This window comes from Elephantulus edwardii, unplaced genomic scaffold, assembly GCF_000299155.1.
Source record: "Elephantulus edwardii isolate Elephantulus edwardi_28Jun2011 unplaced genomic scaffold, EleEdw1.0 scaffold00021, whole genome shotgun sequence".
In the NCBI taxonomy this organism is placed as follows: domain Eukaryota; kingdom Metazoa; phylum Chordata; class Mammalia; order Macroscelidea; family Macroscelididae; genus Elephantulus; species Elephantulus edwardii.
Genome location: NW_006399771.1, coordinates 4,042,505 through 4,053,823, shown reverse-complemented (window position 1 = coordinate 4,053,823; position 11,319 = coordinate 4,042,505). Strand labels below are relative to the sequence as shown.

Here is an 11,319-nt window from a genome sequence, read left to right as displayed (position 1 = left end):
CACAATAAATAACAAATATTGACAACAGTTAAAACTGAACTAATCTCATATGTGCAGATTCCTCCTACATTTATCCTTAAGAAAAGGAGAAAAAAGAACCTCTTGTCTTTTCAAAAACTTTACACAGGGCTAAAAAGAAAAAGCAAATAATCAAGTTTAAAATGTAAACAAGTAAGAATCTGACCGCTCCCTGGGTAACATTGTATTTGTGTATTTTCCAAGTTACTGTAATTAAATCCCATCCTAAGGGCCAATCAGTAATAGGCATATTATGTAAAAGCAATTATATATTAACTATGTTATTATTTTAATGCCTTTAAAAGTATCCACAGAGAAGACTCTGTTGTAAAGGAAGCTATCCTAACACTAGCAACCTTTTGTCAGATTAGCTTATTATTATCCTTTATGTCATATAATAATCTTTTTATTCTTCACAAATTCTTAACAAATGCTCTTTCTCACTAAGACCAGTTCATTGCTCTATGCACTAAACACAAACGTTCTTTCAAAATCATTTCTTCTCAAAGCTTTTTCTGATTTTTATATATTCAGCAGTCCGTGTTTTGATTAGAAATTACAAGTTTCAGAGTACACTTGCCTAATCTTTGTCATTAAGAATTTAGCTTTTATGACTGGAGTTAGTCTCCCTAAATATATTTTTTAAAAAGGCTCGGTAATTAAAATATTCAAAGGCTATGATTCTTCATAAACAAATTACTTCCTTTAATATAATTATTCTATCTATAAAATATCAGAATGCTTAGTCTTAATTTTTATAGGGAATAGTGAACATAAATTTTAATGTCCAATGATATTAATAAAAATAAATTATGTAATTTCATTAATCAAAAAATCTTCTGCTTACTGCCTCCTTGTAAAAATACATTAGTGACATTTTAATGGGCAAAGGCTTCATGTGATGTTTTCTACATTCTGTACTTAGCCCTTAATACTTTGGACAAGCTGGTACTGATGCTATTTTTGGTTTACTCTACACACACACACACACACACACACACAGGCACAGGCAGACACTTGCTGATGAGGCTGCGGTGTGCAATGGTAAATTTCAGCTAATATTTGGTGAAACCTCATCCTTTAGAAGCTCATTTAGTTGAAATCACCCAAACATATATTGGAAGCATACTTAATTACCTGCACAGAAAATGGAAATGATTCTGTTTAAAGAAACACAAAAGACCGGATAAATACTTTGGAGATATTAGACATGAATATCGAATCTAATTTTCTTCAAGGTACTGTTCCCTATTATGGCAAATACACAAAAACTGCATCAAGGTGTGGAATATCATTAGTCCAAATAAAGGCTGGGAAAACAGATTAAATAAATGACAGTTTCACGAGAGAATTATATTCCCATCTCTTGAACAAATGTTAAGTGTATTCGTATTGATAAGGATTTAAACTCAAATGACATTAGAATATACTGCTTTTAAATTTTGAAACTTCTAAGTTAATTTGCCAAGCTAAATTGGTGCTTACATACAATACAGCTATAAAATATTACAGATTTATAAGACAACAATATCAGACTTCAAAGACTGTTAAAATAAGCAAGTTATTATTGAAAAAATAATTTCTAGCTTTTACTACCCTTACATGTGCCATGAGCTGCTATTTTATTAAGAAAAATTATTCTCTACAAATATCTACAAAATAGATCAAGATGTTAAACGTACAAGAATCAACCCATACAGAAACTAAAAGAAAATGTAAAGATACTGAGAAACTAACACTCAAAGCAGGCTGTGTGATCTCAGGGTTGAAACATTATTTAAAAGTAAAATACCACTTTCATCATCTATTTTAAAGAATGTATTCCATTCACTCAGGATTACAGGACATCATTTACTTCCACGGAATCAACTGATGAACATTTAAAATTTTCCTAGGATTTCTATAATGAAAAGATAGGAATATTTTTGTGTTATTCATTAACACATAATTAATATTTCTATTTAATCTTTTTTAACACGGCATTTCAAACTGGAAAATAATCTATGGATAACAGCATAGGGATGCTGGTCTTAGCTGCCAGAAAAAAAAATTAATAGAGTTAGGAAAGCAATTATCTCAAAATTAATGTTCTTGTTTTAGTTTCAGCAAACAAATCCATATAAATCTTTGGTTCAGGTTTACGATGTCATTCTAACCAGCTAATTATCCTTGGACTCAAGAAGGAGCTGTGATTCCACACCTAGCTTCAAAGATCATATGCCTATTGCCTCCTCCACTTTCATTTCCTCTTTCGACAGTGAGTTTTCATATTCTCTTTCTCACATACACACACCCCTTTATTTACATACTGATGGATAGCTTGCTTCCTGAAAATCATCAGCTACACAAATGGAGGGAGAATCTCAAGATAATACTTATGTTAAAGGATATTAGGTACTGGGTAAACCAAGAGAACTCTAACAAACAGCATCTATCTGTCTAGCTATTGTTTTTCCATTGAGACAGCTGCCGCAAAGGACAATCCCATCAGTGGTCTCTCACAGGTTATGATTCATATCTATGCCCAGATTCTTAAACTAATAAGAGGTGAAATCTTCACTTGCTCAGTGTTTTGGAAAGAATAAACCAGTTTTTGTTTGTTTTGTTGTTGTTGTTTTTTTTAAATTATTTTCTTTTTTTTTTTTTTCCCCTGGAACTAAAAGCAAGGCATTCCACTGGCCCTATAGCAAGGTATTTGATGATATGAACAAGAAATTCCATCAGACCAGTAAAACATTCGACGGGACTGTTTCTCTTCCAAAGGATGAAGTGGCACAAATTTCTTATATTTACCTTTTCCCCCCCATATTCCTATTCTTGCACATTAAGTAGGCCTTCCTCCGCAGATTTATTCTGAACAAGTGTGTGCACAATAATATGTTGCTCCGCTGCATGCTTTTCTTTCTAAGTTAGCAGCCATTATTCTGCAGAGTATTAAAAAAGGAACTGACGATGGCATTGCCAAAAAGCCACAAGTAGCATTAGTACATGCCAGAGCACTGAACGTGAAACTATCCTTTCTCTGTAAAAGTTCTATTGCCAAAGTACTCGGATCTGGAAGCTGCAAGACAGGTTTCAAGTGCAATTACATTCTCCAAAAGCAAAACTGGACCCAAAAAAAAAAAAAAAATGCTGCCTCTCTTATGTCACCATTTTATAGACAACATTTTCTCAGGATCTTAATTAAGATAACGACGCACACCTGTGTCAACATTCTCTGGCAAGACAGCCTTATCAATCATAATCCTTTAAGTACACTCCCAAACAGCAAAGCCTATGACAGAAGCAATCTGTTGCCTTTCCTGCCGCTGCGTGTCTTCCACAAGAATTATGAGATCTTTGAAATACAGCAGACTTATTTTTATGACGCTTTTAAAGTTTTCACTGTAAACAGCTATTACATTAAATAAACAGAAATAACCTCTTTTGCACTTGAGTTTAAACAATGGCAGCCCAAGCCTTGAAGAGGCAGCTCAGGGGCCACTTCTTGGCAATCCAGCTGTTGCGAACCTTTATTTTTAAGCTCTCACGTGTTCTGCGTAACTGGACCCGTACAGACATGACAAAACCCATCAACCCTCGGGAAGTTTTCAAAGTAAAAACTGAAGAAAGTAGATGTTATAAGCAATCAGAGCAAACTTACCCTTAGTGCCAAGTAAAAAAGAAAATGTTCAGAAAGATTAAAAATGTTAAGGTTAAGATTAAGCAAAGGGGGGGGGGAGAATGTCGCCCTGGAAACCTCGGACAGGAGGAAGGGGAATAGATTCTGCCTCTGATGAGCTCATCAGGGCAGTGACAAGAGATCTGTGAAGTGCCCGCTAACGAGCAAGATGCCTTCCAAAAGCAAAAAATGAAGGAAAGGATGGGGTAGGGGGTGATTAAAAAGTTACAATCTCGGGTTTATCAGGAAAAAAAAAAAAAGAGTAAAAGTAAAAGGTTTCTTAGGAAAACAGACATCCGCCAGATGTCATCTGAATTCCGTCTGGCTGTTAATGATCTTTCCCTTTTACATAAGGCCAGCCGCTGCAGCAGAGCCATCAATGTGCAAATAAAGCAGAAAATAGAGACATCCTTAAGAAATGAGCCTTAAATTTGACGTAGAGAGGAGGTGACAACCACAGCTACGCTACCAGAAATTCTAAATGCTTCAGTCTTCGACAACAAAAAGAGTTTGAGAAGAGAGTGGGTGCAAAACAGAACCCAAACAAATTTAAAAAAGACCAAAACCCTCAAACGGCCTAGAAAGACAGAGTGATGTAATGAGGATGTCTGCATGACAGACTGATGCTCGGAGGCAGCAACCTCCATGGCTTCACTGCAGAAATGTGCGCCCCAGACCCGCAGAGCCGCCGCGCGTGCGTGGAGGGAACTCCAGGAGGCCCGCCGGGCACCCCAGGGGCGCACGCCCATGCGAGGGATCCCGCCGTGCGCGGGGTCCCGCCGTGCGCGGGGGACCCACGCGGGGACGTAGGCTCGGCTCCAGGGGCGCGGGGCGGGGGGCTCAGCCCGCGTGGGGACCGGACGGCGGGACCCCAGGCTCACCTCTCGGCTGTGGCGCGGACCGCGGACGCTCCCTCGTGGCTGGCGCGAGTCCCCGGCGGGCGGCGCGCGCGGGCTGTTCCCAGCCGTTAGCGTCAAGGGCTGTGCGAGCGGCTGGCGGCGGCGGCGGCGGCGGCGGGCGGAGTCGAGGGCGGGCACTCAGGAGCGGAGAGGCGGGAACGCAAGCAGCAAGGTGGGGGGACGTCCCCGGGCACCCAGGGAGCCCCTGGTGATCAAGCGGGTGTAGATCTAGCCGAGGGCGGCGGGACACAGTCCCTTCGCCTCCTGAGAAGCTGCCACGGGGCCATCAACTCCGGGGCCCATCCGCTCGGGCCATCCGTGCAGCGTCCCCTGGCTCAGGCTCGGCCAGCTCGCAGCCTTCTCGGCCCCGCAGTCCCAGCCACCGCCGCCGCTGGCTTCCCGTCTCCATGACAATAGCGTAACCGGCGCCCCGCCCCTCCTCGCCCCGCCCCTTCGGCTCCTAGACTCTGAGGTTAGCGGGTTTACGTAGGTAAGGGGGCGGAGCCAAAAGGCCAGCGTCCAATCGGAGGCAAAGGCAATGTAAAGATCAGGGCTGGGCGGACCCGCAGGGTCTGGAGAGCGTAGTCGGCTTGGGTCGGTCGGTTTGATAGCCAGTCTTTAGAACAACTGGGCGGAGGGAGGAGTCAGCGCGCGTGCTTTTAGGCGCGCCTCTGAGCGCTCGCGAATTGGGTAGCCGGATGGCTTAGTGTGTGCGGAGATGGGGCTCAGGAAATAGTTTAACTCATCAGAGTTCATTGCGAAAGAATTTTGAGTCTAGCCTTGTGACTTGCGTGCGACCCCTTTATTATAAATGGCCATAAAGTTCCAGCTATTTTGAGATCGAGCGCCCATCACTGCTAGCCCATGCTCTAGTTCACCAGCGCGCCTGTTTGTCCGGAGCTTCTAGTGCTGTCTGTGGATTGTGGCGGTTGAGGGTGGGGGCAAAGAGGCCAGCAGGTTTGTTTTGTTATTCTATGTGGCTGGGCAAGGATTGTCCATGACTCACTTTGGTATGTTTGCCTCGCCAGCGCCTCTCTGAGCTGTGGTTGGGTTGGGCACTGCTCTTCAGAGTGTACTTCTTTGAAGGGTGGGCGGCGCGAGAGTGCATGAGAAGGGGAAAGAGAGTTAAACAAAAGGGAACCGGACTCGTACCCCTCCCCAAAGGCCTGGCAGGGGGTAGCTACCTATGGGAACAGCAGAGAAAGAGGCTTCGAAACATAGTGCAGAGGATGTGCTAGACGTTCCCGGGTGTAGATGCTTCGCAGTCAGGTGGCTTTTGCCTAAATTAAAAGTCACCCCAGCCGTCCGAAGTCAGCCCTAGACGACCATCAAGGGGTCTGGGGAAAGGTGGCCTGGTTGAAGATGTGCAGACGTTGTAGGCCTGTCTCTCGCCCACCTGCTACTACTGCTTACGGGCAATTCTATCGGACTCGCTGCGCCCCGGGCGCAGGCATCCATCTGCCTCTCTCAGAGACTTCATTCTGGGCCTCCACTTCACTCTCGAGGCTCTGGGTAGGAGGAGAAGCCGGCGGTGGAGGTGGACGGTGACCCACCTGCAAGCCCAGCTTCCAGGCGAACAAGAAATCCGCTAGCGCCTAGGTTTACTGGGGCGAGGAGAGCGCAGAGCGTTGGCCGGCACGCAGTCTTGCAAGGCCTTACTCCCTTTGTGCTTCAAGGCAGATTACTGCTCCCGGCCCGCCACTTCGCCTGGAGTTAGTAGAGGAGGAAAGTTGGAAATCCTCGGCTGGCTCGTCTGGGATGTGATTGTCATCCTGGAGCCGGCGCTCGAGAGTCTGAGCGAGAGGGGAAGAGAGGGAGATCGGAAAGGGGAGAAGGGGGAAATCGGGAGGAGGGGAAAGGGAGGGGGCCGCAGAGGAGAGGCGGGCACAAGGGAGGGGCGAGGGGAGCGCCAGCGAGCGCGAGAGGGAGCCGGGGAGGAAGACGGAGAGAGCGAGGCGCGCCTGGCGGCCGGGTTGGCTGCGGCGGCCCCGAGGCTCCTGCCAGTCCTCCCACCGACTACACCCCGGGAAGGAGGAGCTTCAGGCGCGCACTGGGCGTCAGAATCCTCAATTTCCAACTTAGCATCTTGGCAGGACCTTTGCGAAGCCAAAAGCAGAGCCCCCCGGTGCTAAGAGCGAGGGGAGGGGGGGAGAGAAAGCAGCAAGGGAGGGGGGGCGGAAAGGCCAGCCAGGGCGAGCGAAGCGCGCAGAGGAGCGGGCGCGGCCGTTGCAGCCGGAGGCGCGAGGGAAGCCAGTGAGGAGGCGCTGTGGGCCGGAGCCCGGGAGCCAGGGCCTGAGGAGCGGCGGCCCCGGGGAAACCAGAAGCCAGGTGGCCTCCTGGCCGCCCTTGCTGGGCGCCGCCTGGCTCGTCGGTGGCCGCGGCGCGGAGCGCCCCATGCCCGTGTGTGGCCATGTCCTACCCGCAGGGTTACTTGTACCAGCCGTCCGCCTCGCTGGCTCTCTACTCGTGCCCGGCGTACAGCACTACGGTCATCTCCGGGCCCCGCACGGATGAGCTTGGCCGCTCGTCGTCGGGCTCCGCGTTCTCGCCCTATGCCGGCTCCACCGCCTTCACGGCGCCTTCACCGGGCTACAACTCACACCTCCAGTACGGGGCCGATCCCGCGGCTGCCGCTGCGGCCGCCTTCTCCTCGTACGTGGTGAGTGAGCGGGACCCCCCAACGGATGAGGGCAGCCTGCATGGCGCGGGGCCGCTGGGGGCTACGCGGGACGCGGGCCTCGGCGCTCCCGGCAGCTGCCCCCGCGGGGCTTCGCGGCTCCTGCAGCCTTGGCCGATTGTCTTGCTCTTCTTCTCCAGGGCCTTGGGCTCAGGAGTTGTCTGAGAGGGGAAAGCTGGGTCTTCCTCTCTGTGCCAAGCTGACGGGAATGGTTTTCGGGGGAGTGATCATTGCAATGGAAGAGCAGCGTTTTATTCACATAGGGGCTCCAGACTGCCCCGAGAGAGCATGAGGATTTGTGCGCGTGTGTGTTTGTTTTACCATTTTGGAAAAGTAGTTCAGAAGAAAGGGACCCGAAATCTGAGCAGAAATATGCTAAATCTATGCAAATACGCTCTGCCTCGCCTTTAATTAGTCCTCCAAAATGTTGCAAATCCATAATCCTATTTTTGCAATCCGATTTGAAGGTATTAAATTTCAGAAAAGTCGGCAGAGTTGCGGTGCATCCGGGATTTTTCGGCGGGTGCACGTTCTGGGAGCGCACTGTAGCTTCGGTTGGGATAGACTTTTGGAAGAGATGCGGGGGTGGGGGGGGTGGGGGGGGGGGGTGCCGGGGTAAAGCTCAGCTTTTACTTGCATTTCTCTGCTGAGAAAAACGCTGGGGTTCTCCCTGTTCTCTTGTTCTCAACGTCCCGCCGCCGCTGGGGCGCAGGGCGCGGACTCGGCTCTCCCAGGCCTCGCTCGGGGTGGAGGGCCAGGCCCTGGGTGGGTGATTCGCGTAGAGGACAGATGTGATAAGGCACAGAGGGGCTGGCGCCACTGAAGCTACTACAGGAGGGGTCTCTGAAAGCACCACACTCAGAATTTGGTGTCCAGCCTGCCTTTTGGGGAAGAGGACTGACCAGTGAAGGCGAGTTTCCCAATTCTGCTCCTGCGGAAGTCAGTACCCGGGGCGCAGACCGGCAGGCACTGGAGAAGTTGGTTTGGGTCACTTAGGTGGCATTGGGGCCACAGCCAACTATTACCTTTACTTGTGTCTCACAGGGCTCTCCCTACGACCACACACCAGGCATGGCGGGTTCCTTGGGGTACCACCCATATGCTGCACCCCTGGGTTCATACCCTTACGGGGACCCAGCGTATCGGAAGAACGCCACACGAGACGCCACGGCCACGCTCAAGGCCTGGCTGAACGAGCACCGCAAGAACCCCTACCCCACCAAGGGCGAGAAGATCATGCTGGCCATCATCACCAAGATGACCCTCACCCAGGTGTCCACCTGGTTCGCCAACGCGCGCCGGCGCCTCAAGAAGGAGAACAAGATGACGTGGACCCCGCGGAACCGCAGCGAGGATGAGGAGGAGGAAGAGAACATTGACCTGGAGAAGAACGACGAGGACGAGCCTCCGCAGAAATCTGAGGACAAGGGCGACCCGGAGGGTCCCGAAGCAGGTGGGTCGGCGTCAGCGGGAGTGAGCACTGGGGGAGAGGAGTTGGAAGGGATCCAGGGGCTGGAAGCAAGGGTCTCTGCCTCTGGGGACCTCGGGGTGCCCCCTCGCAGCCTCCGCGCCTCTGGTAACCTGGGTTTCACCCCCCGCAGGAGGAGCGGAACAGAAGGCAGCGGCGGGCTGCGAGCGGCTGCAGGGACCGCCCACCCCCGCCAGCAAGGAGGCCGAGGGCAGCCTCAGCGACTCGGATTTTAAGGAACCGTCCTCCGAGGGTCGTCTCAGCCTGCTGCCCGGGCCCCCTCGCCACGGCAGATCCTCCCCGGTCGGGCCTGCAGCCCCGCGGCTGACTGAAGAGCCGGCCCCGCCGTACCCCCCGGGCGCACCGGCGCTGGGCCCGCACCCGGCCTCCGGAGAGCTGCACCCGGGCCCCGGCGGGCCCTCGGTCATCCACTCGCCACCGCCACCACCACCACAGGCGGCGCTCGCCAAGCCCAAACTGTGGTCTCTGGCCGAGATCGCCACCTCCTCGGACAAGGTCAAGGATGGGGGTGGCGGGAACGAGGGGTCCCCGTGCCCTGGGCCCATAGCTGGCCAAGCCCTAGGAGGCAGTCGCGCGTCTCCGGCCCCAGCGCCTGCGCGCTCCCCCTCGTCACAGTGCCCCTTCCCGGGAGGGACCGTGCTGTCCCGTCCCCTCTACTACACGGCGCCCTTCTATCCCGGCTACACGAACTATGGCTCTTTCGGACACCTTCACGGCCACCCTGGGCCCGGGCCAGGCCCCACTACTGGTCCGGGCTCGCATTTCAATGGATTAAACCAGACAGTGTTGAACAGAGCGGACGCTTTGGCTAAAGACACGAAAATGTTGCGGAGCCAGTCCCAGCTAGACTTGTGCAGAGACTCTCCCTATGAATTGAAGAAAGGTATGTCCGACATTTAACACGGGCTGCGCCGGTCCAGGACTTTTCTAATTTATTAAAAAAACAAAACAAAAACAAACCCACACACACACACATGGCCTTGGCAGTTATTTTTCCATCACCAAAAAAGAAACACAAAAACAAACAAAAAAAAACCACACTGCCCCTCCTATTCAAAAGTTTATAGTTTATGGAGGTGGATGTCATAAAAATGTAAACATCTCCATGCAAAAATGTCTTAGTCAACTGAAAAGGAAAAAAATTTAAAAAAAGGATTTGTATTAAATCTTATTCTGTATATTTAATGTAGCATTTTTGTATTTAAATTGATAATTCCATATCTTTGAAGTAAATTATGAAATTGAGACACTTGTACAGGCATTTAATGGGGTGGGTTTTTTTGTACTATAAGTATATACATTTGTGTTCTCCCCCAAACTGTTTCATAGTTTAAAAAAAAAAACAACACAAGTTTAATTTAATTTTTTACACCTATTGATTTTTCTGGGTATGAGCAAAAGTATTATTACAGAAAACAGGTTATACTCTTAGATTTTACAAGTGAGAGGAACTGCAGCCGCCTTTGTAAAATGCAAAATATTTAATTAATTAAAAGAGATTTTAACATAATGAGAGCCATCATTACTTTTTAGAAGCTTAATAAACTGTCCATTGCCTTGGACAAAAGGTGTAAATGGCAACTTTTTTTTTTTTTTTTCAAAGTGGGGAGTGCTCTTCAGAGAGCCAGGGGGGGACGTGTAATTAGGCAGCGAACCCCCCGGGAACCGGGCTCTACCCGGGCTGCAGATTAGCATCGCCTATGCGGGCTGCGTGGGGAGATCGGGCCCCGGAGGAAGAAGGAGGGGACCCAAGTGTGTGCCCGCAAGGGAGAAAGGATGCCAGAGGCAGCCAGAGACGCGCACCACCCGAGCGCCGTCGCTTAACCTAATTACTTCCAATCAGTGTCGTGTTTTATGCAAAGCAATCAGCTGGTGAACTTTGCTAATGAGTTCGATTTTATGCCGGATTTAGCCCTTATTACTATTTCAAAGGTGCTGCGAGCTAATGCGGCCGCGGGAGCGTGGTGGGATGCTGTGCGGGAGGCCTTTCCCAAGCCGCTGTCATCTCTCCTCCGGGGAAGCTGGGCCGTGAGCTCGCTGGCTTGGATGACATTAGTGAGAGTGCGGTCCCCGACGGTGCGGGCCTCAGCGGGCGGTGGGGCTGGGGGACGGCGGGGGACGGTTCCCCGCTTTCACAGGTAGGTGTCACACTTGTCCTGGATTTCAAGCCAGCACTTCTGCCAATTTGAGAGCGAGAGGGAGGAAGGATCGGGTAGGGGGTGCGTAGGGGGAGCCCGGAAAGGGCCAGAGGACCCCGCCCTCTACAGGGCTCCTCTTTTAGGAAAAGTGGCCTTTAAGAGCTCGGGGCCTGGATAACTAGGCCGTTGAGGACTCGAACCGGCCTGCCGTCGCTCTCGCACTTTGTCAGGCTCAGGATGTAAGAGTCCCCAAGAATTTCTGAGGTCTTATTTTTATCGTCTATATCCTTGTACGTTTCTCGTGGATGTGCAAAGTCTAGCTGTGTCTCAATCCCAAATGAGAAAGAGGCGCGGAATCCGCCTGGTCCTGGGGGTGCGGCCTTCTCTCCACTGCGTTCTTGGTGGCTTCCTTTTGCTTCAAAATTCTGAGCTGGCGA

The 11,319-nt window shown here is 50.2% G+C and overlaps 1 protein-coding gene across 2 annotated transcripts; it reads left to right on the top strand.

Annotated features, from left to right (window-relative positions):
- Positions 1-6,988: 6,988 nt before the first annotated feature.
- On the top strand, positions 6,989-9,644 carry IRX5 (iroquois homeobox 5). Of its 2 annotated transcripts, none has more exons than XM_006882527.1 (3): positions 6,989-7,237; positions 8,300-8,708; positions 8,860-9,644. In XM_006882527.1, exons 1-3 carry the CDS (start codon positions 6,989-6,991, stop codon positions 9,642-9,644), a joined length of 1,443 nt encoding a protein of 480 aa, XP_006882589.1. The 2 variants fall into 2 exon arrangements, with proteins under 2 accessions (XP_006882589.1, XP_006882588.1); XM_006882526.1 differs by having other exon boundaries at positions 8,857-9,644.
- Positions 9,645-11,319: the final 1,675 nt, after the last annotated feature.